Source organism: Sciurus carolinensis, chromosome 10 (assembly GCF_902686445.1).
Source record: "Sciurus carolinensis chromosome 10, mSciCar1.2, whole genome shotgun sequence".
NCBI lineage: Eukaryota > Metazoa > Chordata > Mammalia > Rodentia > Sciuridae > Sciurus > Sciurus carolinensis.
Window position 1 is genome coordinate 88888206 of NC_062222.1, and position 26438 is coordinate 88914643.

At 31.9% G+C, this 26438-nt stretch overlaps 1 protein-coding gene across 7 annotated transcripts in view; it reads left to right on the forward strand.

The window, feature by feature from the left end:
* Positions 1 to 26438, forward strand: part of Epha5 (EPH receptor A5) — a 345949-nt gene that overhangs the window by 240213 nt on the left and 79298 nt on the right. For all 7 annotated transcript variants that reach the window (XM_047566737.1, XM_047566736.1, XM_047566738.1 and 4 more), the window contains 3 exons: positions 11224 to 11348; positions 16803 to 16962; positions 25443 to 25548. In XM_047566737.1, the coding sequence (XP_047422693.1) occupies positions 11224 to 11348; positions 16803 to 16962; positions 25443 to 25548 (391 nt within the window). The remainder of the gene's footprint in view (positions 1 to 11223; positions 11349 to 16802; positions 16963 to 25442; positions 25549 to 26438) is intronic.

Genomic DNA, 26438 nt, shown 5'->3' on the forward strand with positions numbered 1-26438 from the left:
GCTATATATGCCCAGTCCTTTCATTTATTTATTTTTTAAGACATTGTCTCAAAGCTAGCCTCGAGTTTGCAGTCCTCTTGCCTCAGCAAACCACAAGGTTGAGATTACACTTATCTGCAAGAGTGACACTGTTTAAAGATACTGTGATTGGGGTGTTTATATGAGAGCAGCAGGTCTCACTGGTTGTTATGTAGTCGTAAAGTTTAATTTTTTGTGTCTTCTGACCCAACTTCAGATTTTAAGGAAATCTTGGCAGATGACTTCGAAGGGAATATATTTAGGAAAAGAAGATGTGATGACCTAGGATTTTAATAGTATAATAGAAATCTATTATGGTTACTTAAGTAATCAATAGATAAATGATAATTTATCATCATGAATTCTGGTGAATTAAATGATTCTTCATGCTTATTTACTAATATAAGTTTAAAAATCAGAGGAAGTAGGAAAGGAAATAAAGTAGGTTATCAACACTTATGAAGTGTTCGCTTTTTTTAAAAAATGCTAGATCAGATTGGTTTAGATTGTGAAAATCTTGAAGTAATTAAGAATTGAATTAGAATTTGTACTTTAAGCCTTCATTACTGTTATTGGCCTGTTCTGTGGTTAACAAGACATTATATATTATGGATTTATAATGGAGATTAATTTTTTTCTATTAAAAAAGAACATGGGCTATGGGAGTTTGTTTTTTGACTTAATCAGTACTTATGCACCTATAAAATGAATTGCCATACTCCTTAATTGAGGCTTAATACTAAGCAAACAATATCAAAAATTATACATGGAACTATATTCCCTTGTAACTGAATAATACTCTGTTGATTAAAGTTTTCCAACTGTGCCACATTGTTTGCTAGATATAGCCTCATTTTGTTTTAAGTTTACTGCAAACATTTTTTAAATTCTGTTTCTCATAAAATGGGCATTGTAGTTATTAAGATTAAACAAGTGTCCAAGGACACTTTGTGTATTGGAAATTCCATGATAGTGTAATAACAGGTAATAAATGGAGAACAAACTATGTGATCATCTATTTAGTGCATAATAAATTTCTATCCAGAACAAGGCATATGTTATAAGAATGATCATCAAAATGACTTCTTTACAATTAAGGGTCTTTTATTTTTTCCCAAAAATATTTAATTTGCCATATTTCATGATTTTCAAGTCTTTGTAAAAAACAAATGATACCTATTGGGACATTTCTGCTCTTAGGTTCTTTTTATTAAAAAGGATATCATCCCTCTGGAACTATTGACATATTCAAAGCCAGGATTTTGTGAAATGGTTATTTTGAAATTTCACTGAGATCAGACATCAAAGGATTTGGTTGCAGGCTTTTAAGATGGAGTGATTGTAGGTTTTTGTCTGAACAAGCAAGAGTAAATTTTTGTTTGAAGAAGAAACCTTTAAAACCCTCTGTTTCTTTGTAGAGACCATGGGTACCGGGAGTGTTGAGAATGTGCAGTAGTTTTCTTTGGGTCACTAATATCAAATGATAATTTAGTAATGAGACTGTATTAAGTATATAATAAATATATATAATTGATAATATATACAATTGAAATTATAAATATTTGACATATGGCACATTTATATGCAGCTGTGCAAATACACCTGTATATATCTGCCTCACATTTCCATGTTAACAATTTTAGATATGTTGATATTTTAGTAACTGTTTTTCTCATTTACTCTAGGAAATCTATTTACTAATTTTCTTACATTCAAATGACAGAGTGTAAAACAAATATGACAAAGTAATCATTATATGTGATTTTATTACATCAGCTATAAATGATGCACACGTCTGTATGTATGAGTGCGTGTGAATGTGTGTTTGTAGATTGATTTACAGTGCCCCAATTTATAACCATTTCACTTTTGATTATTTGACTTGATGACAGTGCAAAGGCAATATGCATTCAGTAGACACTGTAGTTAGATTTCTGAATTTTGTTCTGTTCCTGGGCTGGTGATACGTGGTCTGTACTCTATCAGGAAACAATGGTTGTTAGCTGGTGCTCCCAGTCAGTCACAGGATCATGAAGGGAAACAAGTGATGCTCTACGTGTACTGTGTTACAAAGCTGAGAGTTCAGTGAGTGAGGTGTATTGTATGTGTTTCTGTTTTATTTTCAATTTATGAGGGGTTAATCAAGATGTAACCTATTGTTAACTGAGCAGAATCTATATGTGTCTGTGTACATGTGTACATGTGCTCTCTCAAGAGGCATTTGATTTGCATTGTATAAGAAAATACTTAGACACACTTAGAAAATAGAGGAGACATACATGATGGTAATGTCAGGGTTATTTCAACTTTAAAAACATAATCTAAAGACAAATGGATTATATTTGGGTTTTGCTTTTCCTATAATTAAAATCTCTAAAATTTTCAAAACTGTACCTCAGTTTAATAGGTTAGTACTGAGCTTACCTATCAATTTTTGCCATCTCCTTCTCCACCTTTCTTTGTGAAGAAGTAAAAGAATAGAAAATATTGTGAATGAGGATCATTAGAAACAGGAGATCTAAAACCCACACTTTCTCTGTTTTCATTTCAAAAGTACATTCTTAACCCAGAGAATACATTTGAATTTCAAAATACACTCAAGTTTTTATTATTATATAATTGACATATGTATGCATAATTTTATAATATACAAATATAAAATTGTGTATGTGTACAGAAACATATGTATATATTTTTAAGCAATTTTTTATTAACTTCCATTTAATAAAATAGGAGTAGTAGAGTATTGACTAAAAGTCAGTTGTATTTCCAGTGCCTTATTAATTCTGTGGCCCTAAAATTTCTTAATTTCTTTGAAATATTTTAATAACAGATTTTTTTGTTTTAATATTCACTGTCATATTCTCATTTATGTCATCTATATATTCAATATATACCTTTCTTTTGCTGTGCCCCAAACAAGCAGGACATGTGTCATTTTGATAACATATGTACTGGATCTGAACTTTTACATACTAGATGACAGAAACCTCTGTTGGGGTGAGAGGTTACAGATAAGTAAAGTAAGAAAGTTAAAGTGATTCCTTTGATAATTGACTTGAGTTGATAACTATAAAGTAGGACTATGTGTAATATATTCTTTAATTTTATGTGTTTAAGAAAATGAGATGCTAGTCTGTTCTATGAATTTTCAAGGCACATGAGGTGTTAGTGAATAGGCAGAGAGAGTGCTTCCTGTCAGGAAGATTATAATCCTGTAGGAATATGAATAGGAGACAGGTGAAGAAATAGACATCTAATTTCAAGCAGTGCTGTTATAAAGACAAATGAGAACTATCAAATGGTAGTTCAGACAGAAAGACTATTCTGAAAATATGACTTGATTCTCAAAATCCTGAATAAAGTGAAGAGCAATTGACAAACAAGGAGAAATGCAAGTGTAAAAGTCCCAAGGCAGGATAAATTTAGTGTGTTCAGAAAAAAAAAAGTAGGTCATGTGTCTAAAAGGCAACAAATAACAATAGAGAGGATGAGTTTGGAAATTTAGAGAGAGGATAGAACATACACAGCCTAGTTTTCTCTCATTCATGCACTGTCACATAACAGAAATTTTTGTGTGATTAACATACTGACTGTCCTTAGGGAAAAATCCACTAAAGGCATGAAAGTTTTGACAGAGGAAGTTCCATCTGGAGAAGGGATCCCACGTTTACAAGAAGAGTGCAAGCAGGTGTATGTTTTAGGATGTTGTCATGAACTCTTCTGAGGAATAAGTCAATAGTGAACAAGACCTGAGAGTTTTCTAATTTTATGGAGATGATCGTCTAATCAGAATAAACAAGGTTATTTATAAATGAACAAATTAGTTTTCCAAATAATGCCAAAGGATCAGGAAAATATCAAATATAAGTAGAAGTTGTTCCCAACAGGAGAGAGGAAAATATAGTAACAAAGATATTGAGAACAGGTAGAAACAGTGTACCAAAGGTTCAAGGCACTGATTCAGTTTCCATCCTCAGGTTCTAAATCTATGTAATTTTGTTTAAAGAAGGATTAACTTTATTATGGTTTGGTATTAATATTTCCTGAATTTTACTGATAAAATGATTGATTCCTTCCAAATATTAAAAATGCATAATCCTTACTCACACTCTGAACTACTGAGTGAATTTTCTGGAAGGAACCTTAGTTATGTGCATTTTTAAAAACACTGGCCTCAGGGCTGCCTGGATAACATAAAGCACCCAAGTGTGATCAGTTGTGTATGGCAGAGAGGAATGGTGGTTTTTCACCTGGCTGATATTGACAGTCTACTTGGTCAGACTTTAACCTATGCAATCAAATATAAAATACATGTATTTTGAAAAATGTCTAAGTGAACTAATAAGTTACTCATAAGCAGAGGTTTTTGTAGAAAAAGAAGTTCCATGTGAAGAAGTTTTAACACACTCATGGACAGTGACAGAACAGACAGGTTTTTAAAAATTATTTTTAAAAAATTTTTACAGACTGCATTTTGATTCATTGTACACAAATGGGGTACATCATTTTATTTCTATGGTTGTACACTATTTTAATATCATCTTACTGATTGTCTTAGAGATTGAAGGCCCAAATGATGGATGTGTAAATCAAATATCTGGAGATATATGCATTTCTTTCTTTCCTTTTTTTTTTTTTTTTTTGGTTTTGAACCTTTAATAAAAAAAAAAAAAAGGTATACTGTGGAGCTCAAGAACTATTGCTCCTATTGTAAAGATTAAAAAGTACATTCATAGAGGTCAAGCAACTTAACATTAAGTTAAACAACTTGGCATTCAAAAGTGGCTGGATGCCAAGATTTTTAGGCCAAGTTGGACTCCAAAATTATCTGTTTTCCATCTGGAAGCACTATGCCTTTTCTGAAAAATTGGGAGAACATTTCCTGTTATGCAATTGATGGCAGGATTTTGTATATCATTATTTTTTCAACTCTATTTCTGAATTATATCATTATCAATAAATCAAAGAGACATGGATTAACTATAATTAAACAACTAGACATACATACTGGAATAGAACAATTAAGTTCCTGAATGGCAAATGGTGGGTGTCACTGTTGGAATAGAAGGTTACAGATAAGGAAAGTAATGAGGCTAGAATGATCCAGGTAATACTTGGTCAGAGTTAGCAAATCAGTATATACTCATATTTAGCTTAACAGAGATATTGTTGGAATCATACAGAAATATTTATGGGAACACAGGAGTTTGCATCCACATACTCATAGTTCTCTGTCAGCCTAGATGTAATGGCATGTCAGTGGGAAGGAATGCACCTAACACCCAGATCTTAACCTCCAATGTGATTCTCTAAGAAAAGATACCAATACTTCTTGGAGAAATGACTGATTCTTGGACTGAGGTACATATATACAAGGTCCTGGAACATCTGGCCTTCCAGTGTCAGTAAGTAAAAAAGTGATGTAGAAAACAGACATGCCCACAATGATGGGGTTATGTCAAAGGGACACAGGAGCTCTAAAAGAGCCTCCAGTGACACTGCATTAACAATTAGAGTAACAAAATACAGAATCAGATTATAAAGCAGTAAATAAAAAGTGAGCACAAGCACGTTCATATTGATAACCATAAATAAATGATTAAATTGTAAAAATAAGAAAGAATAGACAAATTTTCCATGTGGAAGAATTCCCAATAATTTAAACACATATTCCACCCTCAAGGAAATGAATCATAAATACCTACTCTTAAGTGTTCATCATATCTAGTATCTTTCTTAAAGAAAATATAGAAAGCTGGAAAAAAGATAAACAGTGGAGAAACCTCATAAATACTATCTCAGTGGTTAATATGAACATACCAGAGATGTTATGCTGATGGTATGGCACCTTTGTATGAGGTAAGGGGAATAGCAATTTGCCTCCCTAGTCTTTCCCTTAAATACTCACAACACCAGTTCAAATTTTAGGAAATATTAATTTAATCCCACTTTAAAGGTGGTCTGCAAAATTCCTTATCAGTTTGTCCCAAAGTGTCAGGATCCTCAAATCAAGGAAAATCTCCCAAACTCTCAGAGCCAAGAGGAACCTAAGTAAAAATGAGGACTAATGTGTTATTCTGGATAGGACCTTGAGACAGAAAAAAGAACATTCAGTAAGAGCTAAGGAAATGTGAATAATGTATGGACTTTAGTTACTATTAATATATCAGTGTTGGTTTAGTAGTGGTGACAGATGTGTAGTACTAATATAAATGTTATTGATAGGGAACATTAGGCATAAAGTATACAGTAAGTCTTTACCATCTATTTTTCTATAAATATTCTAAATATAAATGTTTATTTAAAAATTGGACCAAATTATTCCACAGTAGAAACTGTTAAAGATTCAGTATGGTCCATATTACCCAGTACTTAAGAGCTCCCATATGAAAGCTATTGTACAGACACATTCTAAAACATTTTCATGTATCAAAAAGCTGCAACTCAGAGGTTATGTGAACTATTTTGTTATCTCCACAACTTCATTTCTTTAATAATTTCTCCATCTTCTTGTACAGGAACAGTAATAGTTTTATGATTTGACATCATTCTACAACATTTTACAAGCAAAAATGTTCTAAGTCATCATTTTCATCTGATACCAGTCTTCCTTAATAGAAGGTTGAGTGGGCAGAGAATGAGCTAAAGGTATCAGTGAGGGAGGCAAATAAGATAAATTGAATATGCCCCTTGATGCTGACAAATCTGGTTACAGTTATTGTAATGTGCATGATACCTATAAAATGCCTTGCAGTGGTAGAGGATTGCCGCCACTCACAATTTGTGCATCATCATTATGTCCCCAGGAGCTGTCAGTGTCCTCACTTCCATAAGCTTTACCCAGGTGATGCAAAGATGCTCTTGTCACAGAGGAAATTATTCTGAACTATTCTTAACTCAGCAGTGATGTTATTCTCCCATTTGAACCATTATTTTAAAGGACATTTTTAGCCTCTGAGAAAACTGAATTTGAAAAACAATGACATTTGTTAAACAGTTTTTGAAAGCTATATAATTTATTTAACTTTGATGGATGCAAGTAAATTTCAAAATATTTCACCTTAGGCTGGTTATGTCTCTGTTGATATTTGTTTGATAGCTTCATTTTGGAATGGTTGATTGTTTTATGAAAGCATTGCTTACATTTTAAAATAAATCCATATATCCCGAGCTGATATTTCCTAAATATGTGCATCCTTAGATGAAGTAGTTACTGAGTTTTGAATGATACAAGATATATATATTTGCCATTCATTCATTCATTCATCCATTCATTCCTGATTATTTATTAAATATCTGTAAAAATAAGCAATTTTCTATCCCAAGAAATGTAACAGTGAACTAAATTAAATAAGCCCCTGACTTTGTGGAACATAATGATAAATATAATTTTCTGATTATTCTATGATGAGTAGAAAAGTGTCCATACCATCAATTTGTTAGGTGAAAACTGACTGCTATCTCTAGGAAATGTGCTAATCTAAAAGGATGTTTGTACTGTGGTAAAGTGAGTAAAGAACTTTGAAGATGTAATTTTTTTTTTCTGTATTTATACTACTGTAAAATGCAATAAATATGTAGTGGTATTAGGAAGGTAAGATAATTCATTCCTGAACAAATATATTAAAATCCATTGTCCACCTTAGTCCTCTCTTAATACTTTGGTAAATTTGCTGTTTTGCTACAAACACTACAATGGACCATGACCCAAAGCTTATCCTTAACCTTCCACCATGTTTTCTATATGCTTTATCCACAGTGCTGACTAGGGTATGACTACTCTCACTGGAAATCAATAGAAACTTCAAGCTTATACCAAAATGTTACTGTGAGAACTGCCTGTCAATTTATAGTTTCCGTAGAAGTAAACAAACTGCATTGCAATACTGCATATGGATAATTTGGACTTTTTTGTGCACACATTGTGTTCTATAATATTCCAAAAAACCTGTGTGGAACTGACATTTTAAGAAAAGAAGACAAAGCTGAGAATGTGCATTCTCTGCACCAAAATATCACCATTCTCTGAAATGAAGAGAATAAAAATAGGTATATAAAACAATAAATACTGTACTTAAATATTGTTTTCACTGATCAGAAATGACAAAAATTTAAAAATAAAAATTTGGACATATTACCTGGGGTGACACCAGCCATTCATTCTGTACATATTCTTTGGACTCTTCTCTTAGACATTGTTCTAGATGCTGGAGATTCAGTAGTTGACAAGATAAACAATATTTCTTCCTTTATTAAATATATTGTAGTTGGGAGGATTGAAAGAAACAAAAATGTAGTTTTGTAGTATGTCAAATGGTGACATGTAAGAGCTATGGAAAAAAACAGTAATAAGAGCAAAAGGAATGTAGAGGTGAGGGGAGACGAGAGAGTCTCTTACTAGAGTATGTGGAGTAGACATGAACAGTCGCTCTGAGAAACTTAGGGGTGAGGGAGAGAGCCATGAGAATCTGGGGAAGAGCACTTCTGAAAGCTGGAAAGCCCAGTATAAATGTCTCTTGCAGGAGTGTGGCAGGACTGTAAGACACAGAGCATGGAGCAGAGCTAGTGAAGAACAGCAAGAGGTCAGAGTCAAGAAGGTGCTGGGACCATACAGTCATGATCCTTGCACACACTGTACAGCTGGGTTTCCCCTTGAGTTGAGGCAGAATCACTGGAGGGTTTTAAGCAGAGGGTGACAATGATCTTTCTTTTGCTTTGAAATAGTTTGCCTTTCCCCCCCACATTTACACTGCTGTTGGTCCTAACATACATTCCTTCTAAACACAGTCCTTGCAGCCAGTTGTTGAAAGTAGTGCCTCTAGTTTGATTATGTTTTCATAAATTGAACACAAATCACAAAGTGTTATTTTGTCTGGACAAAGCTAATAAAAAACAAAATAGTCAGAAGTGTGTGTGTGTGTGTGTGTGTGTGTGTGTGTGTATACTTATTTAATTTAACCTCACCAGGTGCTTGCTACTACTTAAATGGGGCTGTGCGTAAGATTATATAATATTCACTGTGGCTGACTGCTTTTACATTATAAAAAATGTTATTTATCTGTTTATCCACACATGCACACACAGAGTTAACCCTTTACAGCAGTAGGTTCCACATCTATGGATTCAATCATTTTCAACTTATGACTTGAAAAAAAAAAATTTTTTTTTTACTTGGTACTGGGGATTGAATTCAGGGGCGCTTGACCATTGAGCCACATCACCAGCCCTATTTTGTATTTTATTTAGAGACAGAGTTTCACTGAGTTGCTTAGCACCTCAATTTTTCTAAGGCTGACTTTGAACTCACAATCCTCCTGTCTCAGCCTCCTGAGCCTCTGGGATTACAGGAGTGCACCACTGCACTGACTTTTGAAAATATTTTTGAAAAAAAAAATGCAACTTTATTAAACATATACAGTTTTTTGTCATTATTACCTAAACAATGGTGTATTTATGTTTTGTTACATAAGAAACCAAGAGAAGACTCAAAAGTATATGGGATATGTGTATGTTATAAGTAAATATGTCTTGTGTTGCTTAATGAACACTGAGAAATCCATCTTTGGGTGCTTTTGTCATGTGTGAACATCATAGAGTGTATTTAACACAAACTAAGATAGCTATGGTCTCACTAGTCAACACAATCATATGGGACCAATCATATATATATATTATCATTGACCCAAATATTGTTGTGTGAAAAATTACTATACTATATGCTACTTTTATAGGGGATTTGATCATCCGTATATGTTGTTGACTGTAGTCCTGAAACCAATTCTGTGTGCATGCTAAGAGATGACTGAATATAAACACACGTTAGTTCATATTAGTTTTTCCTGTGTCTTTTATAAAAGTTAAAACCTGCAAAAATAAAGGTAATCTACTTAAAAAAATTAATCAACGCTTCACTACATCAAACCCAAAGAGTCTATACAAGTCTCAGCAGAATGACAAAATGGACAATGACTCATATATCCAGATGTTTTGTGAACTCTTGTATCTAAATGTACGTGAAATAGCATACATATTTTCTCTTTTTATTAGAAAAGTAGTTATCTCAGATTCTGTAGCAGATAACAATTAACATCATAAGTGACTATGATATAATGAAATTTGGGGGAAAAATGGAAATCAAGGAAAACATTTATTCTATTTGCTGTTGATTTCAAGATATATGGCATATTTTTTGAACAGAATTTGAATGCAATCTTAATATTTAATACAATTAACATTATTACTAAAAATTTTAGATATGTAATGGATTACATTAATGTCAATTTCCTGGTCATGATATTGTTGACAAGGTATTACTACTGGGGAAAATTAGATAAGGGACATACAGAATATCTTTGTATTATTATTTCTTATAATTGCATATGAATGTATAATTCCCTCAAAGAGCTTTCTTTCAAAAATTTAGATGTGATATTGCTGTTTTGGCATATTTGATAACATTTTTAAGGACAATTTTGACTAGATTTGAGATATGAATTTAATTATAACTATAGGAAATGTTATGAGTATAATAAAGAGCCTTAATGTTGTGAAAATGTTGTAATATAGATAGCCACTCAGCTGTATTATGCAGAGTCCATATGTTACAAAAATTTTAGATATGTAATGGATTTTAGATATGTTACAAAGAGTTCATAAATTTTAGAAACAATATACATAAAGTCATCAGGAATATTTTTATTCTACATAAAAATAAAGTATTTTGTATGTATTTCTTAACTGTATTGAGATAATGAAGCCCTAAACTTCTATGTTACTAAAGTTTTATTATGAGACACTTCTCAGGGTAATTAGCTAGTTTATATTTGTAATACACTTAATATTGAACCCATGGGCACTTAAACACTGAGTCACATCCCCAGTCCTTTTGATTTTTTTTTATTTTGAGACAGGTTATTGCTAAGTTGTTCAGGGCCTCACTAAGTTGCTGAGGCTGGCTTTGAACTTGCAATCCTCCTGCCTTAGTCTTCTAAACCTCTGGGATTACAGGTGTGTGTTACCACACTGGGCAATCTTTAACAATTTATGTAGAGAAAGTAAAATTGTTGCCAGATTAAAAGAAAATTTAATCACTTGTGATTTTTATGATAATATTCTAAAATGTCAATATACATAATGTACACAATAGGTTGTAATTTCAGGGCTCTATTAATCATGCTACTCTTTATTTGTATTCTTTTTCAGCACCCTCTCCAGTCACCAATGTGAAAAAGGGAAAAATTGCAAAAAACAGCATTTCTTTGTCTTGGCAAGAGCCAGATCGCCCCAATGGAATCATCCTGGAGTATGAAATTAAATATTTTGAGAAGGTGGGACTAACAGAATTAAAAATGCCCTTTCCATTGTTTTTCCATTTTAGCAACCATAATTATCCAATTTGTAGAAAAGTATGTTGCACTTTTATGTGTAAATCAATCACAATCGATTCTGCAGTCATGATGATGGAGGCTAGATGTGTGCAGGGAGCACTCTATTCATGTTCTGCTCCAAGTAATTTATGCTCCTGGATAACTCTGTATTGTCTAGAATCAGCTTAACTAGTTTCACAGCAATGAAAGATGAAGTCAGAACATTCTGAAAGTGCTGAACACTCTTAAACTGTTGCTCTTCAGTAGCCACTGCTGTGTGCTACAAGGAATACTGTGGGTACTGATGGCCAGTAAATTGTCACAATAATGCACAGTTAAGGATGGCTGGGCAAGTGAGACATGTGTAACATTTTTTTTTTAATCTCCTAACATGTATCTAATACTATCATATAAACTATATATTAAAATTTGAGGCTACTAAAATTCTTAGAAATGCATCTCTTATATTCCTTATATTTTCTTGATTTCCTCTTTTTCCCTAAGTTCTCTCTGGGGTTCACTCTTTTGTATTTCATAGTTAGTTGTTGGGATCTAAGGGTAATAATTATCCTCTTCTTTCTCAAATCCACAATCAAGTAAGTTAAAGATAGTGGAATCATACAGATGGAACTTTTAACTTCCAAAGTTGGACTAGAGTATGTGACTGAAATATGTAGCCACCATTAGTCTTCCATCACAACTTATTATAATGTGAGTTTTGTATAGCCTGGATCTGAATGACATGTATACCTTAGAACAACCTGAATTCTAACAAAGGAGAAGCAGTTAGATGTGTGTGCCCAAACTAGCCTCTAAGAGGTGAACTGGAGACCTCGATAAGAAAGTAATCCTTCAACTGAAGTAAGAGTAGAAAAGAACACAGACATAATGTGAACAATTAGGTCCTCAAAGAGAAACTCAGTTGTTTCTCCCAAACTCACAGAGATATCATTTCTTTTCTTTTAAGTAAGAATAAAGAAAATAGGAGAAAGTAAAAAAAAAAAAAAAGAAAAAAGAAAGAAAGAAAGAAAAGAAACAGTAAAGAGAAAAAACTTATTCAACAATTCTTAAGGGAGAGGGGACAATGGTTCTTCCTTTCATCATCTTATAAAATGCTAATGTCTTGCTAGTGAAAATAACTTAAAAGTCTCAGATTGTAGGCATTGTGCATAGATAAAAGGGTTTAGGTAAATATGTCAAATTTTAATTTCTTAGAGTATTATAAGGATTTATAAAACTGCCACTTTTGTTCATCAATTCAGCAATTAACTAGGTAAATACCCAACAAAGTATAAATCAGTAGTAGGGGCAGGCAGAAGACCTATCTACATGTTATTTCTATGATTTGAACACCTCAGCAATGTTCATAGTTGATTTCATTGGTTGTTTTGTTTTGTTTTGTTTTTGTAGTACTGGGGATTGAACACAGCTTTACGCATGTTAGGCAACTGCTCTGCCACTGAGCTACATCCCCAGCCCCCGTATATTTATTTTATTAATGAATGAGTAAATAGTCAATTAATACTTTTGAAATAATCATCTTTTTAAAATTGACTTAATGGTACCATTACCTACCTATAACTATTAGATCATTAGGGAGTATAAATGATGATACTTACATATCACAAAAAACATGTTTACAAATATATTATTCACCAAGAATGCGCTAAGAGGACTCTTATGAGACAACTTATATTGCTATATGGTTTACAAAGCTTATTATTGACAAAATGGAATTAATGTAGTAGAATGTAGTAACATTAATATTCTTCACTGATCCCTTTTTCTCTGGGATTGTACTCAAAAACAGCATGCAGTTTTTAGAAACTTACAATGTAAATGCCTACTGTATTAAAAAATTATTTGTAAAATTAAGATTTTACATTTATATTCCCTATTTAAGTATTTAAAATTCTTATTTCTCTATAATAATGAAAAGGTATGTAGAATTTTACACATACATACACATATACATCTATTAAAATGGATTTTCAAGAAGAATGAAATGTATACTGAAATTTTAAAAGAATTAAATGATAAAAACTGTGTGTTTGAATATATTTATGTGTCTTAGATGAGATAAAGTTTTACAGTAGGAAGACAAAGGGTTTTTTTGCCTCCATTTTTTTTTTTTTTTTCTAGTAAATCAACCAACTGGACCAATGAATGGTTTCTTTTTGCCCTTAAGTAAATCATCCTTTTTTCTCTTATTGTAAACTTGTATTATTTTTGCTACCAATTCGCAGCATATATATAATGTTCCATAGGATATTCAATAGGTACAAAAATTTAGCTCTCTTTTTCTTCAAATTGCTTCTTCTATAAGAATGAATAGTTAATCAACAAGTGGTAGGCAGGATTCCTTTTCTATTAATATTTCTTCTAGTGAATTTTATCCATGTTGTGGAATGATTATCTTTATAAATCAAATTTCCTTTTGGATTACATTTATTTTAATATGATTTTGGCCTTTGGTCAAGTCAAATTAGTGAGTACACTGATATAACACACATAAAGACTTTTTTTTTTAACACTTTTAAGAAAGAGAAAACAAAAAAAGGATAATGAGCTTTTACAACATGTATTGAGGTGGGGGTCTTGGTAGATTTCCAGAGTTCATTTAGAACCTTCAAAATGACACCACCATTTTATTGAATGGCTTTTGGCCAGACACAGGTGGCAGAGCTTTCCAGGGCACATGCATTTGCCAGCTGGCATTTCTGCCTGTGATTGCCTTGCTCTAATAGAGGTCATTGGGCTTCTCTGCTGTGGTGTGGTAATGGGCCTATTGCCATCCCTTAATTAAAGGCAGAGGAGAAGGGAAACTGGTCCTTAGCAGGGTGTTTGCCAGCTGGCTTCTTCTGCTGAGTCCCTCCCCTCACTACATGTGAACAGTGTTTGCAAAGCAGCTGGGGAATGTAGCTCATTTGCTCAGCTGGGGCATGAAGACAGCAAAAGCCAATGCCCTAACCAAGGATTTGGCAGCCAGGTAGTTGTGGTGTTGAAGAGGTAGGTATAGGGTTTGTGAAATGAAGAAAAGTATAATATAAGAGTGTTCCAAAGGAGTGGAATAGAAATACATTTTGGAAGATACTTAGATCATTAACAATGTGTATTCATTGGTCTTGATGTCTTAGATACATGCTTTGCTCAATTCTCTTTAATAGTTGTATTCAGTTAACTCAGCAAGATAATGTACAATTAGACTCCAGATAAGGAACAACTGAGATATAATGTTAATAATTAAATCATGCCAGAATGTTGTCTTTTTTGTGCATTTTGGATTGGATCTCACATTATTTCACTGAGTAGCATTTCAGTTTTCTTGTAATACTGTTTCCCTTTTTGCCAAAAATAATTCCAAAATTTTTACAAAATGTACTCATTGTTCCTTTAACTGTTAGGATTTACAACCATGTAAGCTTTTAAAATTTGTTTTGATTTTTTCCTTTGTAGCAGAAGCATTTACCATTACCCTATGTGTTAAGAATACCCAAATTAAGCTAAAATCTATGATATTGTGGAGATTGTATTTGGTACTATGTATATTATCAAATCTTCTCTAATTTATGTTGATAAACGATTTCATCACCACTGAAAGAAAAAAATGCTCTAGAATTGTGTAACCATATTTGCAAATATACTTAATATCATGATTGAAATTCTAACACTGTTATGTCTGCAATTTAAAACATTCTATGTGTTACCATTTTACATAAAATCCATAATTATATCAAATATATGAGAATCCCGCTTTAGGTTTAACTAGTTTTTCTTACCAAGTTAAATTCCCTTTTATTAATTGGAAATGATAGCAATAACCAGATATTTAATCATTTCTTTCTGAAAGCTACTATTCTAATTATAGTCAAACTGGGAAGTATATTCATCTCAATAATATTGAGAAATAGCACATAATAATATCAGGTTTATTCCGTCAACAATCTGAGCATTCACAGAAATTCAGTAACTAAAATAGATTATAAGAGCTATTTATATTATTTAAAAGGAACACATCATGCTGTCATCCTAGCATGTAGAAGGGACAATAGAGCTGATACAAATGCATGTGGATAAAAGGTAATTCTGAGGTAAAGTTTTATAGGATTTACTTACTTATTTGAAATTTCTTGCAAAATTATAATAAAATTTCCTAAACTTTTAAAAGACTAAGTACTTAAATTAATCAGCCATTTGTCTAATATGAACTCAAAAACTTATTCCAATTACAAATTAGACCATTCTTATTAGAGGGCAATTTGGGTATACTTAACTCTGATATAATTTAATATGCTTAAAGATATTAAATAAGGAATGGTAAATTGCTTCAAAAGAAAAATGGCCCTAGATTGTTTATTTTAGGTTGTATTAGTGGTGGTATATAAAGTGGTTACAAGTCAACTTTGGCATACTGAATTATGGAAAAAAAAGAAAACATTTAAAACAATAATGAAAATTGAAACATGTATTTCAGTTTATTATGTGTTTTCATGCACATTATGCATCTCATTCTTACAATATTTATGTGAGAAAATTCAAGCAACAATTCCTATCCCAAGTTCTACACATAAGGAAACTGAAGATAAAAGTAAGAATTAACCTGCTATATTTTAGTCAGTAATTTCAGTATTCACTGGAAAGCTAATGAGTAACCTCAGAGAGCTATGGATGGTTAGTGCAGACTTCTGTGAGTAGCCCAAACAGGAACAAATGCTCTTTTGTTTCAGTTTCCAAACCTGTTTTTCCAGTTATTTCTACTCTATCTTCATTCACTATTTTCCTCACCACTTGCATACAGTAAGAATTTTTTAAAAGGAAAATATAAAGTATTGCTTATTTGATTGTTTTCCTTAATGCTAAACATTTAGTCAGAGCGAATTGAAATAAATTCTCCAATAAAGTACTGATTTCTCTCCCAAGCTCTGAGTATTATTAAAAATATAATTCATTGAAGTTTCAAAGCTTAAGACTAACCTAGACATATATGAGATACTGTCAATTTTCTCCATGAACAAGCAGCATGTTAAACACACTCCAATAAAACATTCTGAGAAAAACAAGCACACACTTAATAATAATAACAAAAACTCTGAAAACAATAGCCTGCAAAATTGTGTTTTAAGAGTTTAAAAAATAAATCATTTATAAGCAAAGGCATGGGCATGCATTGTGGATGAATAGAAAGCATGTCATCTTCAAAACCTCAAGTTCAAAAACATTGTAAGATCGTGTGTGTGTGTGTGTGTGTGTGTGAATGTGTCATAGCGAGGGTGTTTGGAATTTTTTCAAGAATATGTTTGTAATACTAGAGAGTCCATTGGCTTCTAGTTCATATCTAATATAAATTTCTAAGGTAAGTTGTCATTAGTAATTCATATGTTGAATTTTTTATTGTATGTACATGTGCAATCAAAGGACCAAGAGACCAGTTACACAATTATCAAATCCAAAGAGACGACTATTACTGCAGAGGGCTTGAAACCAGCTTCAGTATATGTCTTCCAAATTCGAGCACGTACAGCAGCAGGCTATGGTGTCTTCAGTCGAAGATTTGAGTTTGAAACCACCCCAGTGTGTAAGTCATTTTAATTACTGTCAACTCATGTCTCTGTAATGGTTAACAGAAAAGAGTCAGTGGATCAATACCCTCCCTGGGCACTCTGTCAGTTTCACTCTCCTTCCCTCTCTCCCAGGCGTGACCCCTTCAGGTAGGAAGCATCTGTCATGCTGTTATGGTAGGTCAGCAGGTTAACACTTGGGTCCTGCTCCTCGTTGCATTTAGTCCGTTGGGAGATAGTGTATCAGGAGATCCTTAAGAAATGTTTAAAGCTTGCTTCTAAAGACTTTGTTTGCTCTGCTGCCATACTTTATTGAATTATTGCCATTTACTTTTTACATGTTTTGTTGAACTATGCTATTTTAGTCTAAAAAGAAAATTCCTCAAGAAGTTTCCTTGACATTGAATTTAGCAAGAAAATGGTGCTCTCAATAACCTATCTCCTTTCTTAAATATTTTGCAGTATCTTAGAGTGGAGAATCTGGAAACATTTCTGAAATCCCTTTTGGTATTCTTTTTTCCCCCATAAAATTGCATATTTTTTTCCTTTTAACTTCAACACAATATAGAGATTACTAATTAATCCTAAAGATAAAAGCAGAGATTAGAAGAAATGAATAACTTTCCCATTTTTATTGATAAAAGAACTAATACTATTAAAATTTTATTATAAAGGAAATAAGACACAGGAGTACTGCAAAATGTGATGTGTGTATATATGCTTTTTAAAGTCAAGTTATGTAAGAATTAGTGATTTTAAAATGAAGAAGATAAAATGTGTATTTTTCTTGTTTTTAACCAACAAAGTCAGAACTTAGTTATTGGTTTGCATTTGTAATAATTGAATAACTACTAAATTAAATATTAGTAAACTTGTATAACAAGAACCTTCAGAAAATCAAGATATATTTCTACTTAATGTGTTTAACTAAATTATCTAGAAAGAATTTTCTTACTTTAAATATAGCTTTCTAAGTGTTACCCCACTGAATTTTTACAAATAAGAGTGTAAGTGAAAGATAAAGATGTCATGAAAAAATGATAAATGAGGCAAGTGTGGTGGTGCATGCCTGTAATCTCAGTGGCAGGGTAGACTGAGGCAGGAGGATTGCAAGTTCAAAGCCAGTCTCAGCAGCTTAGTGAGGCCCCAAGCAACTTAGCAAGACCCTGTCTCAAAATAAAATAAAAAATAAAAGAGCCAGGCATATAGCTCAGTGGTTAAGTGCCCTTGGGTTCTCTCCCCAGCACCAGAAAATAAATAAATAAATAAAATAAAATGATAAACTATTTTTTCTATGCAACTGAATATCCCATGACTGACATCTGATTAAAATCACTGAAATTTGAATCTCCAGTGCTTAACTTCCAGAAAAGTTTCTCAATAGATTTGGTAGTAATATTACCTTCAATGTAAAATAGATTTTTGATGAAAGATGACCATCTTAATAAGCCTTGGTTTTTTTAGGTAGCAATACTAATGCACTCTTGCTTATGTAGTCTTAACAACTCTAGGAACAAAACTATAAATTATATCAAAATATGCTTGAATGCTTTGATAACTATACAAATGAAAATTTTCATTTTATTTTAAATTCTACTCAGTTGTGGATGCTGCCATGTTCATGAAGTAGTTTTTCTTCTGACTTTTCAATTTTCTACCCTGTACTTTTTTTGAAGTAGTCATTTCCAGGCATGTCAAAATTGATCAATCAGAGCACTAAGAGAACTAACATGCAGGTCATTTATACTTTTACAAATTCTCACCTGAGACCACACATTTCCCGAATTTTTCCTAAATTCTTTCTAGAGGAAAAGAAATATCACACAAATATCTTTCCTACAAAAATAGAATTTAGGGTTATTGTTAATAAATAATGAAAATGTTTTAAGGCTGACGTCTCCTAGCTATTAGTATAAATTCTTACTTTTACTTGAATTTGCATACATATATTTAACATTTGAAGGCATTTCTATTTTGTAGAAAGTATATATTATATATCATTTCCATTTGATCTTCACAAAGGATCCTTTATATATGATTCAACAAGACTGTGCAAGCACCTATTACATAATAAGATATTGTGCTCCAGAGAGTATAAAAATATAGTCTGTTTAATTTCAAAGAATAAAATATTTGTTTCAAAACCTATTTTAGAATGATTTTGTTTATTGGTTAAAAATTGTTTTAATTACTGCCTATACATCAAAATTCCTTTTGCTTAAAGTTTTGTGAGTAACTCAAATACTTGTAAGGCACATGGTCCCTTCTTTCTCACAGCTTGCAGTTTATAGGGAATCATAGAAAACACATGATGGTAATTAAAATAATTCCATTTATAATTTCTGTAGCATTTTTGTTATATGCCTTTCTCTTAACAATAATTATAGTAGTCTTTTGTGAAATTATGGTGATTATTTTATTGTGCATTATTACTTAATATCATAATTTAATTCTTAAAATGATATTTCCCCAATAAAATCTCCAAATGCCCCAAAGCAAGAATTATAGATTTTTAAATGTACTTGTATTTTTCCTCTTAAAATTATCAATAATTTTCATTTGGTGTTGAAATTTAAGAATACTGGTTTTTAAGAGTTATTATTGGTAAAGAAAATCTATTCCATCATTCAAGTAAGGACAGAATATTATTTAAAAATTACCTTTAAAAAGAATTTTCTAATTGGTTAGCCAATTAATAGTAGTGACATATAATAATAAAACACTGATGCATTGTTGATTTAGTTCTTTTTAAAAATTTATTACTGGTGGTTATTAAACTTTACTCATTGATTTACCAGAGGTGAAATTGTTATGAAGACTTTCCTTTTTCATCTAGATTTATCTTCCTATTAAAAAATATGGGCCTAAAACCAAATGTAAATAGTGGTAAAAACAAGACTGCACACATATTTGTTTTGGAACTATTGTTTTATATGAGAATTTTGGGTAGGAAATCTCCTCCCATTTTTTTCTTTCCCAAGCTTCAGTTATTACCCATATGCTCAACAGCAGTGACCAACAAAACCACACCTACCCCCACTTAAACACCAACAAATAAACCTGCCTTGAATGAAACCATTCAGCTAAACTAGTTAGCTCATTTTTTTCAGTTTCTTTTAACGTATCTAAAAACCTTCACATTCTCACAGAATTTTTCTTAATCTCTGCTTGCCCAATATTTACTAATCTCATTTGTATTTATTTTATTATTGTTGGTGTATCACTTCCTTTTATTCATTTCTCACCTATGGAACAGATTTGAATCTGTATAATCCAAGTGCTAAAACAATGCTATTATAGTTTTACTTGAAATTTTCTTGAGGTAAGTGTAGAATCAAATGCAATTGCATGCAACAATACAAAGAACTTATTAAGTACATTTTTAGTTTCTCCCCATCATAACATCTTGCAAAAGTATAATGTAGCATGAAAACCAGTATATTCACATTGATACAATCCACAGATATCAATCACATTATTTTGAACTTCGTTGTAGACAAGTGGTTGTGTGTGGACATATATGTGTTTTCTATACAATTTGGTCCTTTGTGTGAGTTCATGTATCTATCAAAATACTAAATAATGCACACATAATGGAAGTCATTCTTGTTGCGCTTTTATAACCACACCTACTGCCTTCAGGAACAACTCCATTCCATTAAACAAAACCTGGGATTCATTTAATTTGTTCCCCTTTTCTAACATAAAAAATGTTTTATGAATGGAATCATATAGCATGTGACTTTTAGTTTGGAATCTTTTTTTTTTTACATTCAGCATAATTCTCTGGCAATTCATACAGGTTGATGAATGCGTTCAATTTATTAATTTTGATTACATAGTGGTATTCATGATACATTCCTACCACAGTTTAGTTTTACCATTCATCTGTTGAAGGATATCTGACTGATTCCTGTGTTTGCTATTACAACTAACATTTATGAACACTTATGAACATCTGTGTACATATTTTGATGTTGAAATAAGTTTGCATTCTCCTGGGCTAAATCCCCAAAAGTATAATCATTGGTTCTATTATATGTTTAGTTTCATAAGAAATTGCTGAACTTTTTTCCAGAGTAGCTGTGTCATTGTATATTCTCACAAGTTACAGAAGTGATCCAGTTTCTCCACATCTTATTAGTATTTGATGTTATCACTGTTCATGTATTTGATTGCTAGTCATTTTGAATAGGTGGATGGTGATATCTTATTGTGACTTTAATTTGAATTTTTCTGATAGCTAATGATGTTCAACATTTTTTTCATGTGTTTATTGACCTGTCATACTGTTTTAAAGTTTTCCACTGACTCCAGAACTCATATTTGTCAAAATTCTAACTTTGTTCAGGTTCTCTTGATGAAGAAAGTTAGTAGATAATATTGCTGTGAGAGAAAGATCTCAAATTCTCAGCCCAGACTTCAAAAGCATTTATAATCTGGCTCTCACAAGTTTGTTCAGCTTTAATGATTAACTGTTCCAATATGTACCTAAGGCAAAAAGGTCTAGAGAATATTCACATAATATAGGTTTACAACCAGGAACATAGGAAGCAATGCAAAGTAAAAAATGTGATTTCTCGACATATCTCCTGAAAGTTCCCAGGGACAATAACAGTATATAATGATTTAAAAAGTTACTCTTTACAAAAGAATATTAATTTTTATAACCCATAGCCCTTTGAATACAGTATGTTGCATTGCTTCTCAGTGATTTCAAAATATTGCTCAACTCTTCTTCCATTATTACATCAGCAATCAACTAATCTTTAACAAAAATACATAAGTGAGTGGAAAACACGAATGACTAAATATTCATATTTTTAAAGATTATAAATTTAACAATATATTAAAATGGAAATCACAGCTCCTATTGGACCTAATTTTTTCCCACCACTACAAAGGAATTGACAACCCTAAAAATTCCATGTTTTCATCTTCGTTAAAATAAGAAGGATAGCATTGATGCCCTCAGGGCAAACAAAGGAATAAATAATCCAAATCCTGATGAAAATTTTTCTATTAGAAATATCTCACAAATTAATCAGTACAGTGAAATAATCAATAAGAATTGCCAAAGAACTTAGAAAATTGCAAATTAAAAAGTTAACAAATGAAAATGTATTTTTAAAATGCTTCATAGTTTTTTAATTGCCAATTATACAGAAAAATCTGATTTCAGTGTAAATTAAATAAAAAAGTAAAAATACTTATAAAATCAAGCATTAATTAGAATTACTCAATATTTTCACAAAATGTATTAATTTGAGTATTTTAAATTTTTGGCATAATATTAAATTATTTTAATGCAAGACATTATCACATACATAAGTACATTTTAACACACTGTTAAATTAACTCTTGGCCATTATTAAAAATGAATCATTTGACACTACCAAGGACCCTATTTGTCTTTAAATTGAATACTTTTCTTAGCTTCCCTATTTTTACCTCTACTTCTGAATAATCATGACTCTTTCTTTCAGAACCTTATCTGTGAGAGTTACCAAATTGGCACATTGTGGCCAGAAATATTTCTTGGTATTGGGTTAGAAGGACTTTTGAATGCTAGACAGGGAATTTTGGACTGTGCTTCCATAGGCTCTAGGAATCTGGTAAGATTTCGATCAGGGAAAGATGATCAAAATGATAGTTTTTGATATTTAATATAAGTACATAGGAGATTAAAAAACACTACAAACATTATTCTAAGATTTTGATAATACATATTTGAATCAAAGTAATGAATATTGGATACAATGAAGCAATACATGAAGTAAATCAAAAGAAATGCAAAAGTTTGGTAATTAATGGACAAGTACAAGTTAAAAAAGAATCAATGATAGTTAAACTAGAGAAAGATCACATCCGTTGGTTTATTGGTCTGATTTATGGCTTATTTGTTGATGTGTTTTTGTTAATGCCCTTGGGACTGGACGTAGTATAGGGCTCAATTTTAAACATGTTTATTTTTATGTGGCGATAAATACAAATGAAGAGGAAAAGGTGAAAAGTAGAGTAATGCTTTAGAGAGAAATAAGCATTGGAGATACAAATGTTTTCATGTCACCTGATGCCTTGAGCAAAGAAGTGTCTATGAAAGGGAGGGAGTAAGAGAAGCAGAGAAAGAAAAAGAAAGAGGTGAGAAGGATCCAGAATGAGTATTCATCAAGTTCACTCACTTGGAAGATGTGGGTGAGAATGTGGAGTCAACAGAAATTGCAAAGCAGTGCTTCAGAGAGGGGCAGAAAACAACCATCTTATCAGATGCCATAGGAGCAAGAAGAAAATAGATTCAATAATGATAGATATATATGTTCTCTAAGATCAAATTTCTTATTACAATGCTGTGTAAGGTAAAATGAGCATTAATTTAATTTAGAAAATATGTAAAAAATAATAAACCTCAAAGGTAGAAGAAAAGTTGCACAGAGAATTTAATTAGTTGGCTCTCAGAAGATAAGACTGATTCCATATGATAAGATGGTGACAAAGGGGAAAAAATAAGAATGGTAAATAAAGCAGGAGCTAATAAATGGAAATGACATCCACTGTGTATTTAAGACTATCAGTAAAGCATTATGCTAAGTGTTTTATATTATTGTTTCTAATCTTAGAAAGATTATGATCCATAAAATTATTTTCATCTGGAGATTAAGGAAGTGAGACTTTAAAAGATAAAATAATTTTCTTGAAATATATGTCTATTAAATGTTAGAAATTTTTTTCAAATTCAGGTTGAGCACTAATACATTTACATAAAAGATTATGTTTTTTCCTTTTAAAATAAGATACCTTTCAGGCTAGTAAGTTGAAAAGAAATAGCCTATACTGAAACAAATAGCCCTCCTGAAAGAAAATCTTTAAAGGATCAAGATCTTGGGAGAGAAAGAAGAGGCTCTAAATAGGGAGTTAGGTAAAGTAAAAGGTTACACAGTGATGGTCAATCCTAGATTGACAGGAGCACTCTCTAATATATAAACTGTGGCATTTAAAAATGTACAAAGTGGGAGTGGACTAACACACTGAGAAAATAAGAAATACTATCATTGAGGGATGATTTTGTTTGGAAATTAATGAGAGAATAAAGGGCATTCAAGCAGCAGGTGCAACCCATTTAAAGTAATATTGAACTTAAATAACACTGAACCAAGGCTTCATGGTTTTCTTTAGATTGATGTCCTCTCTCAGAGAGATAGAAAGAAGAGATGGGAGGAACGTGTGTGACAGGGGAGAGATAGGTAACTGAGAATAGCAATTGTACAAGTAATCCAAGGTTGGAGATGAATAAAGCAAAACCTCTGTAATGGTATAATTTTTCCCTACTATTTATACTGCACCCCAATAACCAAATTATTTATTACTGACCTCAGCATCAGAGAACAGGAGACATCAGTGTAAAGAGACATTGAGCTGCAACTGTTATAACCAGAGGAAAGAGAAAGTAAGGACATAGACTTATTTTTTGTAAATAGCAGTTTTATGCAAACTAGCTGTTGATAATTTAGCTCTGAAGATTGGTCCAAAATGGTGGCTGTACAGATCAGGACAGAAAAGAGATTAGTATGAGCATCAGTTTGGGGTAGAAAGAACAAAGGAATGTCTCTAGAATGACATGTCGTAAATTCCAGAAATATTACCAAGATTTGACCAGTGGTGGTAAAATACAAAACAGAAATCATGGTGGTTCCCAGTTGTGATGACTTAAAATTTGAACTCATGGAGGTGAACTCTCTTTCTCATTTAGGCACAACTACCTTAATCATGCTCACATTTCTGTTATTATAACAATTATAATGTTAAAATTATAAAAATTTTCTAAATCCATTATTTTTAAAATGGTGATGTAAATGAAGCTAATGAATAATATAAACTTTACCAAATTCAAAATTTATGCCTTAATAGTTTTTGAAAAGCAATCCTATTTATGAAATATACTTCATGATTATATTCTGCTTGAAATCATGTTGCTGAAATTATATTTTTAATATTGGAATTGTATTTAATTTAGATGAGGTCATAATCACATTACTTTGGACTTTTAAATATGTTATGAGAAAAGAATAATCTAAGTTAATCAGATTTTTTTCCTAGAGAAAAGTGGCATACAAATTCTAGAAATGTCAAATCGCATATACTTAATACCATCCTATTTAGATTAAGGTGTTTGAAGTTATTGAAGATGTTCCATTTTATCTTGTAAACCTTAGGTCCCTAATGAATACTATGCAAACAATATACATTCATTTTTTATGATGACAAGGAAATAGTCAGTGACTTAGTAATGCTTTTGAATTTCTGTTTGGAGAGTAAATATTTTCTCCTGAAGTTGCCTTTTTAATTACAGACTTTCGAGACAAGACATCATGGGGAAATCTCAGCCAAGGGTGGGTGAATTGCTTAAGCCATGAATTGATCACTGACTATTAAACAGCTCTTATTTTGAATGCATATGATCACTTTAACTACAAGCTTCATTTTCTGTGTCTCCTATCAGCAGTTGCAGCCTCCAGCGATCAAAGCCAGATTCCTATAATTGCTGTGTCTGTGACAGTGGGAGTCATTTTGTTGGCAGTGGTTATCGGCTTCCTTCTCAGTGGAAGGTAAGAGAGGAAGCTGTGATTCTGAACTTTTGCAGCTGATCTCTTTCTTACCTTGATCTGACCATTTGGCTGTTAGGCACATCCCAACACAAATCAGGCAGCAGTACATAAGTAAATAACTTCAATATATGATGTATTTCTTACACCTTATCTTGGCCGTGTTAGTGCTAGTTTTTAAGCACAGTTTCTCTTTTCTGGTATGCTCTCTTTACAAGAGTAGTATTAATTTGTTATTGCTTGTTCTATTATTAATAAAACCTTTCTCTTCTTCTAAGTATAGTCTTTTTTAATTCTGAAAATTTTTTCCTTCCAAAAGTATATGTCATTGCTTGCTTCAATTTTAATTAGTATTTGGGAAGATCTATGATTGTGCATGGGAGAATTTTGAGGAGTAGCACTACTAATTCTATAAAGCAGACGTTCTGGCAAATAAGCCTTTGGCAACATCTCCAAACACTTTCAATGACTACTTTTACTTTCAGCTTCTGAAGGATTTGAACTTGTGTACATCAATCATGTTGTATACTGACTTGGAGTGAAGGGCATTGAATGTTGTATTAAGAGATACATGAGATACATGAATACATGTATTGCATGTCTACATTTTTCATTTTGTAAACAAGAGGTAGAGCTCAACAGGAAGTTTTCTAGAGGTGCTTCCTGAACTTTGATCTAAGTATAATCAACCTTTCTTAAAAATAAAATATAAGTAGATGAATAAATAATACATAGGCTCTATTCCTATAACAAATATTTTCATATTTCCATATTTTCTCATGCAGGCCATATTTTCAGAAGAGATATTCAATAGTGAGAGCTGTCCATTTGAAAATTTATTTTGGTATTGTGTTCCACCATTACAGAAAAAAAAAATGAAATGATGAAAGTCT